Source organism: Diorhabda sublineata, chromosome 1 (assembly GCF_026230105.1).
Source record: "Diorhabda sublineata isolate icDioSubl1.1 chromosome 1, icDioSubl1.1, whole genome shotgun sequence".
Lineage (NCBI taxonomy): Eukaryota > Metazoa > Arthropoda > Insecta > Coleoptera > Chrysomelidae > Diorhabda > Diorhabda sublineata.
In genome coordinates this window covers 3,280,450-3,295,359 of record NC_079474.1, presented here as the reverse complement: position 1 = coordinate 3,295,359, position 14,910 = coordinate 3,280,450, and the positions used below count along the sequence as shown (strand labels likewise).

The 14,910-nt window shown below is 33.5% G+C and overlaps 1 protein-coding gene across 1 annotated transcript in view; it reads right to left on the bottom strand.

The window, feature by feature from the left end:
* Positions 1–14,910, bottom strand: part of LOC130452362 (transient receptor potential-gamma protein) — a 70,722-nt gene that overhangs the window by 44,601 nt on the left and 11,211 nt on the right. The window contains exons 3-6 of the mRNA XM_056791571.1: positions 13,496–13,638; positions 10,818–10,979; positions 3,716–3,926; positions 1,099–1,333 (exon numbers count right to left, since the gene is read on the bottom strand). Coding sequence (XP_056647549.1) covers positions 1,099–1,333; positions 3,716–3,926; positions 10,818–10,979; positions 13,496–13,638 — 751 coding nt within the window. The remainder of the gene's footprint in view (positions 1–1,098; positions 1,334–3,715; positions 3,927–10,817; positions 10,980–13,495; positions 13,639–14,910) is intronic.

The following is a 14,910-nucleotide window of genomic DNA, read 5'->3' as shown; positions in this document are numbered from 1 at the left end:
ACAAAAACTTCTTAAGATCAAAAAGCTACAGCTTCTAATCATCTACAAGATACAGGTTTGTCTATTTTTGGAATATTACTCGCTAATTTGGAGCTTGGCTCGGACTTATAGGCGATCCAGAGCTGACCAGAATCTTGGACAGCTTGGAGCCTAGAAGAAAAGTCGCCGATTTGACTATATTTTCCCGATACTACCACGGCAAATGCTTTTCCTAAATTTTCCTAAAATCGATTTCGCCTTTCTTGGAGCGTGTTCACCATCAGCAATCGACTTTTCGTTCTTTTTAAGAGTGTATTGGTCGATTCAATTGAAAATCAATGTAAAAAACCGAATCATTTTGCTTATATTGCGTCGATAAGTTGAAGGAAATGTTTTCAAACGCGCTTTTGGTCCATTTCCATCTCTGAATGCTTTCCAGAACCATTGAGTGGGCTGGTTGTCACAGGTTTTGGCCGGCACGTGCTAATTTCCCAACTGAAGCCTCCACTCTGTCTTCTGCTCTTTTTAATATTCTTTATTGGTTAAAAATTCCTGGTTTACTACTTTTGGGAGATTCAGAACAAGGTATTTCCACTTTACATTCGACTACAGCATGGTAAATGCTTCTGGACTTTTACATTTTATTGCATCTGGTGTAAAAAAGGACTTATCTTTGACCGATGATGTTCGGAAACTTTCCGGGTTACCCTCGTATATATGAACTTTTTAGTTCCATTTGATGAAAGAAAATTTAGGTGGTGAAGCTTTAATTTAAAATTTTGGTGGCGAAGCACCTTCATTAAAAATTTTGGCGGCGAAGCTCCTCCATTCAAAATCTTGGCGGCGGAGCTTTCATTCATAATTTTGGCGGCGGAGCTTTCATCCATAATTTTGGCGGCGGAGCTTCCATTTAAAATTTTGGTGGGGAAGCTTTGATTTGGAATGTTGGTGGGGGAGCTCCTTTATTTAAAATTTTGGTGGTGGAGCTTGCATTTAAAATTTTGGTGGTGAATTTCTTTCGTTTTAAAATTTTGGTGGATTCGTTATTAGCGCGATCGCCAAAATATTAAAATTTCATTGAAATCGAAACGTTTAGATTACAAGGATGTAATTACTTACAAAGAAACAGAAAGTACGAAGCGGAATGGCATATGAACTTGATGAAAGGTTTCCGCATGGTTTGGCCGATAACGGAATGCGGTGCGGCGATGTAGGCGATAGAGAAAAACGGAAACAGAATTCCTATCCGGACGATCTCTAGCGCTTGCAAAACCATATTTTTACGTCGAAATCCCGGTAAACCCTCGTACCAAAGGGAAGCCAGAAGTTGTTGAACGTTAGAATGGGCGACAAACTTAAACAAAAAAAAATTGCTATACATATTTCGATTCCTCTATAATTTTAAAAACTTTTTCAGTACATTAAGTAAGTGAAACCAAATAAATTTAACATTAAAATACTTTCAAGTGAACATCGATAGTTCGGACTTGAATTATCTAGTGCATTACGGTTAATTCTATACAGGGTAATTGATTAGTGTGATAAAGTTCGAGATCTCCTTTGTCCTTTGAAAATTTGAGAGATTGTAGTTGTTATTAGTCTTCAAAAATTATTTACAATCTTATAGGGTGTTTTAGAATGCTGTGCGATAATTGGAACCACCGCGACTTTCTCATTAGAATATTATGGGGTTGTGATGTGTTCTACGGGGTGTTTCAAAAGTAATAACAAGTGCAATACCCTGTATAATGTAGGAGAAATCCAAGATTGAAGATCTGATGCGGCCAAAGCATTCGAATAGTAGTACAAATTCTAGAAAATTATTTATATCGTTGATATTCATTGAATCTGGTACAGGGCGAATCGAAATATTAATACATTGTTCTTTCGGGTTTTTTCAAATGGATCGCTCTGTATTTTATGTTCTATCTTATGTCTCAAATTATTAGTTCTTATTAGAATTTTGAAGTTGGATCGTAAACTGCATCCTTATAAGCTCCAGTTGACACAGGAATTGAAACATACCGACTTTAGAGCATGGTTGGCATTAGCTGAAGAAATGTTTAGTCGATTTTCCACTTTTGGCAACATCCTTTTATCAGATGAGGCTCATTTTCATTTAAATAGGCTAGTAAATCGTCAAAATTGTCGTTATTAGACCGAAAAAATTAAAAAGTGGAACATCAGAAACCACTGTATAGTCTGAAATTAACGATTCACGAGGACGAAACATCACCGTTAACACCGACCGCTATGTTGCGATGTTAGAGAGATATTTGACTGCAGAACTTGCGAGATCGAGAATATCGAATACGAGAACTTGGTTCCAATAAAACGGAGCGACCTGTCACACATCAAATGTCTCTATGGCGGCTGTCAGACAGATGTTTCCTGCATGACTGATTTTCCAAAAGAGGTGATATCCCTTGGCCCCCACGTAGGCCTGACTTGGTGCCTCTTGATTTTTTCACCTCGAACATAAAGTCTACATGAACAATCCGAGGGACACGACCCCTTTTTCGAGAGGGCCGTCATTCAGATGATGTTATTTTTAGAAAATAAAGTTTATTCAAGTAACTAATCAAATATTTTCTTTCAGCAATATCTAATGAATCATTATGTTTCTAAACGATCTTGATTTTTTGAAAAATTGACGAAACTATGATTATTAATACCCGATTATCTACGAAACGATTATTATCATATTTATTTAAATAATTAGTGATTAAAAAAATACCAATTTGGTATTTTAAATTTTCAACGACACTCCAAATCTTCATTCCGTCACAATGGTTCTAATTAATAAAAACATTTTACGAAGTGCCCTCGAAGAATCGTATTTCAAAGGGCCAGGTAACGATGATGCCGGTTCAACGATCGAAATTGCACTTTAATAAGGGAATTTTCCTTCGAAAAGTGGAAATGCAGACCAGGTTATTATGTCAAATAACTCATGACACACTTTTAGGACGTTGAACCTTTTTATACAAAGATGTAAGAGAATTTCGGTCGATTTTAATAAAGACCATTCGAGTCAATTACATTTATAATTAAAATATATATACAGGGTCTTTCAAAACGTTATATCACTGTATTAAGCGAAATAAATCGATTAAAAATCACCAAACAATCACAAGTCTGTAACGAATAGAATAATCGCAAATTAACAATAAAGTTTAGCCAATCAAAGCTTGTTCAACGTTCAAGTTCCTCCCTAGGTCGAAACAGCCATAAAAGTATTCAGCTGCTGCCGCATTTTTGAACTTTGCGTTATATATACATTTATTTCGCTTAATACAGTGATATAACGTTTTGAAAGACCCCGTATATATATGTGAATTGTAAAGAAGACGTTGCAAGCTATATTACGAGCGGTTTCTTATTGGGAACGTGGCAATGAAACACCAAAGTGGACTAACTTATGTATTCATCGTCTGGGAAATAATTAATTAAGATTTTCGGCGTTTTTGAATCGTATTCTTGTAAAAAATTTCAAAATTCATAGGTTTCGAAATTTTGTAGATTCAAAAACACCGAAAATCTTAATTAATTATTTCCCAGACGATGAATACATAAGTATTCGAAAGTTCGGAAAATATATTAAAGTTTGTCCACTTTGGTGTTTCATTGCCACGTTCCCAATAAGAAACTACATTAATACATTAATTAATAGCATTAAATTTTTGTAGTTTAGTATAAACAAAACTTGATAAACGACATGTAACACATCACTTACTTTTTTTTGCCTTAATTTTATAGCTAACTTCAGTCTGTTCAAATGCATCCTATCTCCATGTTCGAAAGCAGGTCCCGTGGGGTCGTGATTTAGAAGAACCTCTAATTCGTAAGAGCTTCTGGTATGGTCTAATAGAGCCGTTGCGAAATCCTGACATTGTTTCCTCAATTCTTGGTACTCACTTTTGAATTCGTGTTCCATGAAACTTAATCTGAAACAAATCGCAATATTTTAATTTCAGATCAGTTTTTTAATACTATTTTGTTTTCGGGTGATTTTTCTCGTGATAATTTCCATTTTTTCCTCATAGTATCATAGTTATATAAACACGTTCACTGCCGTTTTCGATCTTCTAAATCATGTGTATAAAAAAGGGTCACGTGAAACGTGAAAAAATCCATACAAACTGTTTTTTTAAATTCAATTCGTGCACTTTACGAAGTAATAGTTATCACACTATAAATATACACATTTTATACAGGGTGTTCCCGTCTCTAGGATAGAGAGAAAACTGAGAAACATTTAAGACAAAGGACGTCGAAAAAAACTCTCATAGAGGGCACTAGTTACACGGTTTATACTAAGTAGTATTGAACATAACTTTTTCGATATTAGATTGATCGAGAAAAATTTCAAGTGAACTAAAACATCATTTATTTTTACACCGAAAAGATATCCTTGAAAAAACTCGATACTGTGAACCGTTTTCGGAATATTTTGATTGGAAAATCATGAAGTAATAACCGATACTGGTATGAGCGTTCGGGAGTGAGGTATGAGGTGACGTTGAATTCTGTCTTTCAATTCTTGGGGTGAATTTACCTCTGTAGCATAAACTTTTTCTTTGAAATACGACCGAACTGTATAATTCAAGGCATTAAAATCGCCATGACCGAACCTATTCTTGGCGTGGCCAAAAGCGTTGCCACCACGTCTCTCGACAGCCTTCTCGCAAGGCGGTTTCGACAGAGATGCATGGACACGCCCAGATAGATGGACCCCGTTCGTCTCTCACCAAACAACAGACCGGAAACTGCCATCTAAGACGTCTCCTTCACACCATGGACATCACGGATGATCCGGAGTGCCGTTGGCAGCCCACAACTACGAACTATGAACTATCGCGTGATCGAGGGGGCCAATGAATCGTAGCTTCTGCTATCAAAGAAAGATGGAGCTCAATCGTGCTTAAAACATAGAGATCTTCACTTATTTAGCGTTAAATCTTCTAAAATATCGAATGAGGGATTGTTTAAAACATATTAAGTTGTTACCTAAAGTTGCTGCCCCCCAAACATTAACTTTAATTGAGTCTTGGTAATGTGATAACCTTTTGACATGTGGAATTTCATCACACCAGAAGTGTGCATTATGGTTAAATATACCACGTCCGTAAAAAGAATACATTTTAAAAAATTGGTTTGAAGGCTTGTCCTTTCTTGGAATGTTTAACAAAAATCTACTTCACCCGGTAGATCGTTTGGAAAGAGCTCTTGGACTTTAAGTATCCTCCAAGAATTTGAAGATGACTTATTTGTTTGTCTTACCATATGGTTCTTGTTGTTCTTGGTCTAACAGGATGTCTATTTCCAGTTTTTCGACAACGTCGTTCAACGATTCCAAATGTTTTTTTATTTAGTAAGTTTCTTCGGGGAAACTTTCCCGCATAACGCGTACTGAATGACAGTTTTCTGAATCTCTGCTTTCGTTCTTTTTCTTCAATCATCTAGTTCCCTCCAAAACTTTTTCTAAATATTCTTCTTTCTTTTGCACTTAGCTCCTTACACCGCAGATTCTTAGCTTCGCCACCCTCGAGATATCTTTACACCTTAATAAGTTGTCGAATTCCTTAATTTCGTCCACTTTACTCCCAGTTATTGAACTCTATCAAAGAGGAAGTTCTTGTTTTGGTCTGTTGTTACTGTTAATCGGTTTTTGTTACCAATTTCAATATACTTGGTCTTATTTTTGTCGAGATGTAGGCAATAACTTTTTGCTGTCTTTTCAAATAGTCAAAACATTTTTTGTAGTTTTTATTTTGTTATTATGAATAATCCACTACCCCTTAGAATCACCTCTAGCAGGGATAAATTCTTAATTTACTCCATTATCACTCCTGTTAAAAGTAAAATATTTCTCGTCGTCGTTGATGATTTCCAAAACTTTAGCAGATGTAAACTTGTTATCATTGAGACAATTGTGGATTCTAAGAATATTTGAGTGCGGATTTTCTTGATTTTTGAAATACATTCTGTTCCTTTAGAATTTTTCTTATCGATTTTCGCAATTTTCCGTGAGAACCGCTTCAACCAAAGCTTCTCTCTACTTTTTTGGCTTTTGGCTTTGTTTGGTCTACCCTTCTGGTTGAAGATATTCCTTTTGGGCGTTTGCCTTCTATGACTAATCTTACATAATCAAGAAACCAAGATAGTTAAAATTGTCAATCACTTCGTAGCCTGCAATTTCTGATGTTTGTGGAGAATTGTCCACAAACTTCTCGACAGTTATCGTAAATTGTTTGTTCGGTTATTCCAATTCTTTCAAAGTGATTGACCGTAAACGATTTCTTCAGATCTTTATTGACTCCTCGATTTTTTTTCTTTTAGATTTTTCTTGAAACCGAGCTTCTTTCATGTTTATACTTGGAACATTTGGAAAAACTTAGGAATTTCTTGTAGATATTTTTAAATTAAATTTTGAATTGAAGCTGGCAGTTAACGTGTTAAAACTACATGCGAAAGTGTTAAATATTGTTGTCGAGTTCGTTAGTCTAATGATTTATAATGTATGTTGAGTAGGTGAAATGTTTTTTTTTTGTAAAATAATTCGGATAAAGCTATTTCCATATTATTTATAAATTCAAATTTCTAGTTGAAATTTTCTACTACATTATTCAAAAACGTCTCTAAAATGTTAATGTATGAGTTTATTGGCATAAGACAAAGATTTATTAAAGCTTTTTTGACTTAAGTGATCGTCTTTTATGTGACATTTAATAAATTACATCCTCTTTTTTTACTTTTTTTCTAACAAAGATTGATTCTTTGCTTTCTGGATGTAGACAAGAGGGTCTTGTCGAGTTTAGATACAAGACACAAATAATTGGGAATGTTAGACGTGGGATAATAGCGAAATTTTTCATTCATATTGAATTTTCATAGATTTATTGAATTTTTCTTACAATATTTCGTCAAAATTCTCACAAAATAACTTTTCTGGTTTAATTTATACCAAAAATGTTTTTTTCGGTTCAAATTTTAGCTAAATTCGATTTTCTGAGCTGGATTTTGTGAAAAACAGTCTAATATTACAATATATAACATTCTGTATCCATAAGACAAAAATTGAATCAAGAAAAAAGTTTTCTTATCGTGAAATCTTCAATTAAAATTAATCTGACGGTTTCGTGGTGAATATCGACAATCTTAGTAAATTACAACACGTCAGTTCGTTATTGGCCCGGTTTTTTTTCTTCAGTTTCGTTTTCCATGTTTTCACAGTCCTTATTAAACATTCTAAACCAACGAAAAAATCTTGTACGTCCCATAGAATCATCAAACATAAACGTATATAAAACAGAGTTATCACTTTGTATGGTAGAAGATTTGTAGATGTAGACTTGGAGAAAGCATATTAAAAAAAAGTTTTTCACTATACTGGTATCAATTTTCAATTATCTAAAATCGAATAAATTTGTTTATATATTATTCCGATCGCGTTTTCCCTCATTTCCAGCTAGGTCATCTCCAATATATTGAATTTTCCAAGTTTTTTGCCGTAAACCCTTAACGAACGATGATGATACAGCGGTTTTTTAGTAACTCAGACGTAATTAGCTTTTTATTGAGCTCGGTCTAAATATTACCTCGCAACAACAACTTCGATTATCCATTCAAAGATAAAAAGTGGCGTTTAAATTCTAACGAGAGAGAAAATAACGTTGTTCATAGACTTTTTTTTCCAAAAATAATCTTCATTGATGTCTGCTCCGAATATTTATGCTGTTAGTTGAAATATACACTGTGAAATTCGTATGTATATTGATTTCAATTCACCGGAGACTTCGAAACTACTTCTTTTAGGCCAAACAACGTGAAAAAGTCTATTAAGATTACATAAACATCGTTAAACGTTCAGCATTTCTATCTCTGTTCCTATTCTTTCTACATCTTCTCTACATATTATTATCTTCGTTCATTGTGGCTATATATCCCATCTTTTGAGCTCCATAGTTTTCCTAGTATTTTGTCGATTTCCCTGGTTTTATCTCCTTCGTTGGTCATGTCAATCCCAAGTATTCGAACTCCTGGATTTTATCAAATCTATATTCCCTGTTTTGCTCAGTCATCATTTTTACATGGTAAAATTAATCTCCAAGTTTAGATGACTAGAGCAAATTAAAGCTTGTTGAGCACCCATCGACTCTATTGATGATGTAGAGCGTGGAAGATTCGGGCAGTTGAAACCCCAGCAGTTTTTGTCGAAAAACTAGGAGAATGTCAGAAGAAATGATCTGGATCAATCAATATTCAATACCTAGTAATCACCAGACCAATTTGCACCTTATCATACCAAGAGTACAAAAGTCAAGCTCAGAAGAAGATCAGTCTGAAGTAAGCAGTTCAGAAATTTAAAGGTGTTGGTTGTTGTTGTGGAGACGAGTCGGTGTTCTAAAGAGACTTGGCTGGAAAATTGGACGAATCCAGTTGAGTTCGCTCTATTTTGAAGTAAAGTCTTTAATTTAGGTTTTGTTCAATTGATTTCGCATTCACGGATTGAGGAATTGGTAGAGGCATATTAAAAAGATGAAGCGGTTTACTTACTATGGATTTTTGAATCGAACTTGGTCAAAAAAAAACTTTCATATTATAAAAAATCAATTCCAATTATGTCAAAAAAGGACTTTATTTCGTTCATAATTAAATTTTCAGAGCTTAATTTTGTGGTAAACGGTTTTTAAGTCAAATCTAATTATGTCTATAAGCAATTTTTTCGAGATAAATTCTGTCTATAATTTTTTGAGTTGGACTAGGAAATAAAAAGTTTTTACGTGTTTAATTTGTTACAAAATTAGTTTTCTGAGTTTAATCGTGTCAAAAATTGATTCTTATCAATTCAATTGCATCAAAAATGGCTCTTTTAAATTATGTCAACAGCTGAGCTTAAATTGAGCAATTTTACTTTCAAAAAATTTGAATTTCTGAGTTTTATTTGATGAACAATGATTATTTAGAATCAAATTTGATCAAAGATTAGCATTTTTGAATTGCTTTCTGAGAAAATGTCACCTTTCTGCTTTAAATTAGTCAAAAATCACTACTCTGAGCTCAATTATAGTGGAAACTGGTTTCTGAATTCAGAATTGAAAATTGCTCTATCAATCAAGACTTTTTGTGTGAAATATTGCTAAAATTGTTTAACTTCGTTTCAAATATCACTTATAGGTTGAGTTTTGTTAATAATATCGCTAAAATCATTTAACGCCGATAAAAATGTTATTTAAGGGTTGAATTTTGTAAAAAAAATCGCTAAAATCATTTAACTCCAATATAAATGTTATTTGAGGATGAAAAAATCGCTTAAATTGTTTCAAATATCACTTATAGGTTGAGTTTTGTTAATAATATCGCTAAAATCATTTAACGCCGATAAAAATGTTATTTAAGGGTTGAATTTTGTAAAAAAAATCGCTAAAATCATTTAACTCCAATATAAATGTTATTTGAGGATGAAAAAATCGCTTAAATTGTTTCAAATGTCACTTATAGGTTGAGTTTTGTTAATAATATCGCTAAAATCATTTAACGCCGATAAAAATGTTATTTAAGGGTTGAATTTTGTAAAAAAAATCGCTAAAATCATTTAACTCCAATATAAATGTTATTTGAGGATGAAAAAATCGCTTAAATTGTTTCAAATATCACTTATAGGTTGAGTTTTGTTAATAATATCGCTAAAATCATTTAACGCCGATAAAAATGTTATTTAAGTGTTGAATTTTGTAAAAAAAATCGCTAAAATCATTTAACTCCAATATAAATGTTATTTGAGGATGAAAAAATCGCTTAAATTGTTTCAAATGTCACTTATAGGTTGAGTTTTGTTAATAATATCGCTAAAATCATTTAACGCCGATAAAAATGTTATTTAAGGGTTGAATTTTGTAAAAAAAATCGCTAAAATCATTTAACTCCAATATAAATGTTATTTGAGGATGAAAAAATCGCTTAAATTGTTTCAAATATCACTTATAGGTTGAGTTTTGTTAATAATATCGCTAAAATCTTTAAACTTTATCGAAAATGTCATTTATAGGTCGAAGTCTGTGAAAAATATCACTATAATCATATAACATCGTCAAAAATGTGACGTATGCGTTGCAGTTGTGAAAAATATCACAGAAATCGTTTAACTTTGTCAAAAATTGTATTTGTAGTTATAATTTTGTGAAAAAAATCGCTAAAATCGTTTAACCTCGTTAAAACTGTTATTTAAGGGCTGGATTTTGTGAATATTATTGCTCAAATCGCACAACTTCATCGAAAATGTCATTTATAGATTGAAGTCTGTGAAAAATATCACTATAATCATATAACATCGTCAAAAATGTGACGTATGCGTTGCAGTTGTGAAAAATATCACAGAAATCGTTTAACTTTGTAAAAAATTGAATTTATAGTTTAAATTTTGTGTTAAATCTCGGTAAAATCATTCAAGTTTTTAATCGGAAAATTTCCACTCTTCCTTAGGTCTCATTCGAGTACTTAGAGTAAAATTCATAGCATGAAATTCACGTAAAGTTTCCCGAAAAATACGATGATCAATTTAGTTTAATGGGGCTCACACTAATACATTTGCATTTTCAACTATTTTCGAGTTCACTTTCCGCAGCTATTTTCCAAGCTACGTTTATTATATCACCCTCTATAACATTTTGTCCTTGGCAAAACTGAAAATTAAAATATATAACAAAGTTATTAGAATTGAATCACTAAATATTTATCAGTTTTTCAGTATAAACAGAAAAAGCTTTCAGGAATTTGTTAGGCGTCAGCGCTTTATTCCATCGTTAGTAACGAAAATAAACAACAATCCAACTTACCTACGCAACTCCCAAGAGAGTTCGAAAGCGGTTAGAATGGGATCCTTCGAGGAGAGGGCTATAAGGGACGGCGAAGCTAGGGCTCTGTAAGCGTTGATCCTGCTTCTCGAGTGTCGCAAAGAGTCCTCCATTCTAGATGTAACACACTCGTCGCAACCGCATCTGAAAGTTTAAAGAAGTAGCTAGGTCAGTAAGTTGATTAAGAATTTATTGGAACTTTGATGAAAAAATTCGATTTTGTCGAATATAAACTAGGATAACGTCCAATCGTACGGTAGGATCGTAGCTCCTGCGGGAAATCGTACGAAAAAATAACATCGAATATCGTTTCGTTGATTCATGCTGGTGGCTTACTGCTTATTAAGATAAAGTTTATACTGCATTCTGCAGTAAGTTTACTGGTCGGATCTGTGGACGCATCACTACATCACCTTGACTGTTTGAATCATTAACGATGCAATCCCAATAGACCTTCTGGCAATTCTGGAAACGACGAGGTTTCAATGCGGCAGAATACATGAAGCAGTAAAATCAGAGAACGTTGGATATAAGGAATGTCAAGGTCTTCTTTGGTATACAAAGTAAACGGTGAGTGGATTCTCTACTCAATGAAATGATGACACAAATTTGTTTATTCAAAGTCTAATTTCAAGCTTAATTTGAAGTGTCAAGGACGTAAAGTAGGCAAAGACAACAATTACCAATGTAAATTCTTTCTCGTGCCCAAAAGTAAGCACAATCTCTTACGAGATGTGAGTTGATTTCTTTGGAAGAAGATCTGGTACATGGTAAAAGTGACGCGATGCTAACGAAGGTAAAGCTGAACCATGGACAGAGCAGAAATAACGGTCCTCCCGAAGTTACACTGGAAGTTCCAGATGGTGGAAGATGAGGAAATGTGGTGGGAGTTCCAGCTGATTAAGAGGATTTGTGGATTCACCCCCGAGAAAAATAATTTGAAAACAAGGATCCGGTACTTAGAAAACAACTTTTTGTTAAAGACCAAACAGGGAATGGACAGATAAAATTGGAAAATTTCCAAGAAAAAGTGACGCGATGCTAACGAAGGTAAAGCAGAACCATGGACAGAGCAGAAATAACGGTCCTCCCGAAGTTACACTGGAAGTTCCAGATGGTGGAAGAAGGGGAAATATGTTGGGAGTTCCAGCTGATTAAGAGGATTTGTGGATTCATCCCCGAGAAAAATAATTTGAAAACAAGGATCCGGTACTTAGTAAACAACTTTTTGTTAAAGACCAAACAGGGAATGGACAGATAAAATTGGAAAATTTCCAAGAAAAAGTGACGCGATGCTAACGAAGGTAAAGCAGAACCATGGACAGAGCAGAAATAACGGTCCTCCCGAAGTTACACTGGAAGTTCCAGATGGTGGAAGAAGGGGAAATATGTTGGGAGTTCCAGCTGATTAAGAGGATTTGTGGATTCATCCCCGAGAAAAATAATTCGAAAAAAAGGATCCGTTACTTAGAAAACAACTTTTTGTTAAAGACCAAACAGGGAATGGACAGAAAGTGAAGCAGAACCATGGACAGAGCAGAAATAACGGTCCTCCCGAAGTTACACTGGAAGTTCCAGATGGTGGAAGAAGAGGAAATGTGGTGGGAGCTCCAGCTGATTAAGAGGATTTGTGGATTCACCCCCGAGAAAAATAATTTGAAAACAAGGATCCGGTACTTAGTAAACAACTTTTTGTTAAAGACCAAACAGGGAATGGACAGAAAAAAACTAGAAAACTCTTAAGGAAAAGTGACCCGATGCTAAAGAAAGTAAAGCAGAACCATGGACAGAGCAGTTATACTGGAAGTTCCAGATGGTAAAATATGTGTAAATTTGATGGGAAGATATGACCTGTGTTACTCCTTTCAACTCCTTTATTGATTTTAATATTAAATGTTTTGAAATATAATTATTTATTTATTTTTCTCAGTTTTTCTGCGAACTCATGTAGCTCTATTTTGGATGATTAATTTTCATATTAAAAAGGTATAAAATTATCGATAAATTTCATTAAAGAAAAGTTGTATGACAAAATATGTCCATTAAAGTGAACGATCAGAATATAGGAGAGTCGGAAAAAGAAGATGACGTGCTTAGAAAAATACCTTGAATTCTAAAAATACTGATAGGATGTCGATATGACGCTACTGAATGTAAATATGCGTTTCATCAAAACTCCTCCTATAAAAAACATGGAAAACACTACGTCAACATTTTATTCGGATTAAAAATTGCAGTAGAGGAATTAAGTGAAGCTAGAAGAGTCTCAATTTCATATGAAAATTGGAACAACAAAATTAGTTCGAAAGAAGGAAACCGTTCGCCATAAAGAAACATTCTTAAAAAAATTATCATAAATTGTAATTGTTTATCGAAAATACTAACAGGGGGTGTTTGATATATGCGTTTGGTTTCTGGTAACTCATCAGAAACCAAAAGTTTGTATAATCAACGCTTTCCGTGAAGAATTATGCCCGACCGCGATCAGACTCTGACTGGCTTCATAACTTGAATAAAAATTTACGTATAAATGAACTTTAAACCTAAAAAAGTAAAAATTTATGTAAAGCCATGAGAATACCAAAATTTTTTGGTGAGTATCTGCTTCGAGGACCTCAAACTTTCAAATCTACTCGAAATAACAGATCATGGGTTCTTACCTAACGTCATGCGGCATTGGTAACGTAGCGCCTCTATCCAACAGAATTTTGATAATTTCGTAGTTATCTCTATGAGCTGAAAGGATCAGAGGAGTGATGTCCGGAGTGAAAGTCGCTGTATCGGGAGGAAGAGCTTCCCAACTCTGTAACAAACAATAAAATTATTCGAATTTTTCTGTGACGATTAAGCTGTTACAAGCCAATATAGAAAATAGTAGAAAAATTTTAGATTTTCAATTGGATGTGAAAAAAATTTGATATTAAGGTATTGCTAATGACATTCCAGCATATAAACTGACTTTATTCAATGAAATTTAAGTTATATAGGACTTACAGGCTAGTTAATTATTTTTGATTAGATGAAAATTTCTAAAATGACCTTTTCTGAGTGTTTTTTCGTCCATAGTTGGATTTATTTGATTAAGAATAGCTTCTCTAAAATTAATCTCATCAAAAATGAACTTTTTCATGTATAATTCCGTCCATATTGGATTTTATGAGCTGGATTTGGTGAAGGATCGCTTTTCTGAAATTAATCTCTTCAAAAATCAACTTTATTGAGCTTAATTTTGTACGGAGCTGGATTTACGAACTTGATTTGTTGAGAGATCGCTTTTCGGAAATTATCTTATCAAAAAATGAGCTGTTTCAAGTTTAATTTCATCCATAGTGAATTTTATGAGCTTGATTTGATGAAGGATCGCTTTTCTGAAATTAATCTTGTCAAAAATGAACTTTATTGAGTTTAATTTTGTACGTAGCTGGATTTATGAACTTGATTTGTTGAGAGATCGTTTTTCGGAAATTATCTCATTAAAAAATGAACTTTTTCGAGTTTAATTTCACCCATATTGGATTTTATGAGCTTGATTTGATGAAGGATCGCTTTTCTGAAATTAATCTCGTCAAAAATGAACTTTATTGAACTTAATTTTGTACGTAGCTGGATTTATGAACTTGATTTGTTGAGAGATCGCTTTTCGGAAATTATCTCATCAAAAAATGAGCTGTTTCAAGTTTAATTTCACCCATATTGGATTTTATAAGCTTCATTTGATGAAGGATCGCTTTTCTGAATTTAATCCCGTCGAAAATCAATTTTATTGAGCTTAATTTTGTACGTAGCTGGATTTATGAACTTGATTTGTTGAGAGATCGTTTTTCGAAAATTATCTCATCAAAAAATGAGCTGTTTCAAGTTTAATTTCACCCATATTGGATTTTATAAGCTTCATTTGATGAAGGATCGCTTTTCTGAAATTAATCTCGTCAAAAATGAACTTTATTGAACTTAATTTTGTACGTAGCTGGATTTATGAACTTGATTTGTTGAGAGATCGTTTTTCGGAAATTATCTTATCAAAAAATGAGCTGTTTCAAGTTTAATTTCATCCATAGTGAATTTTATGAGCTTG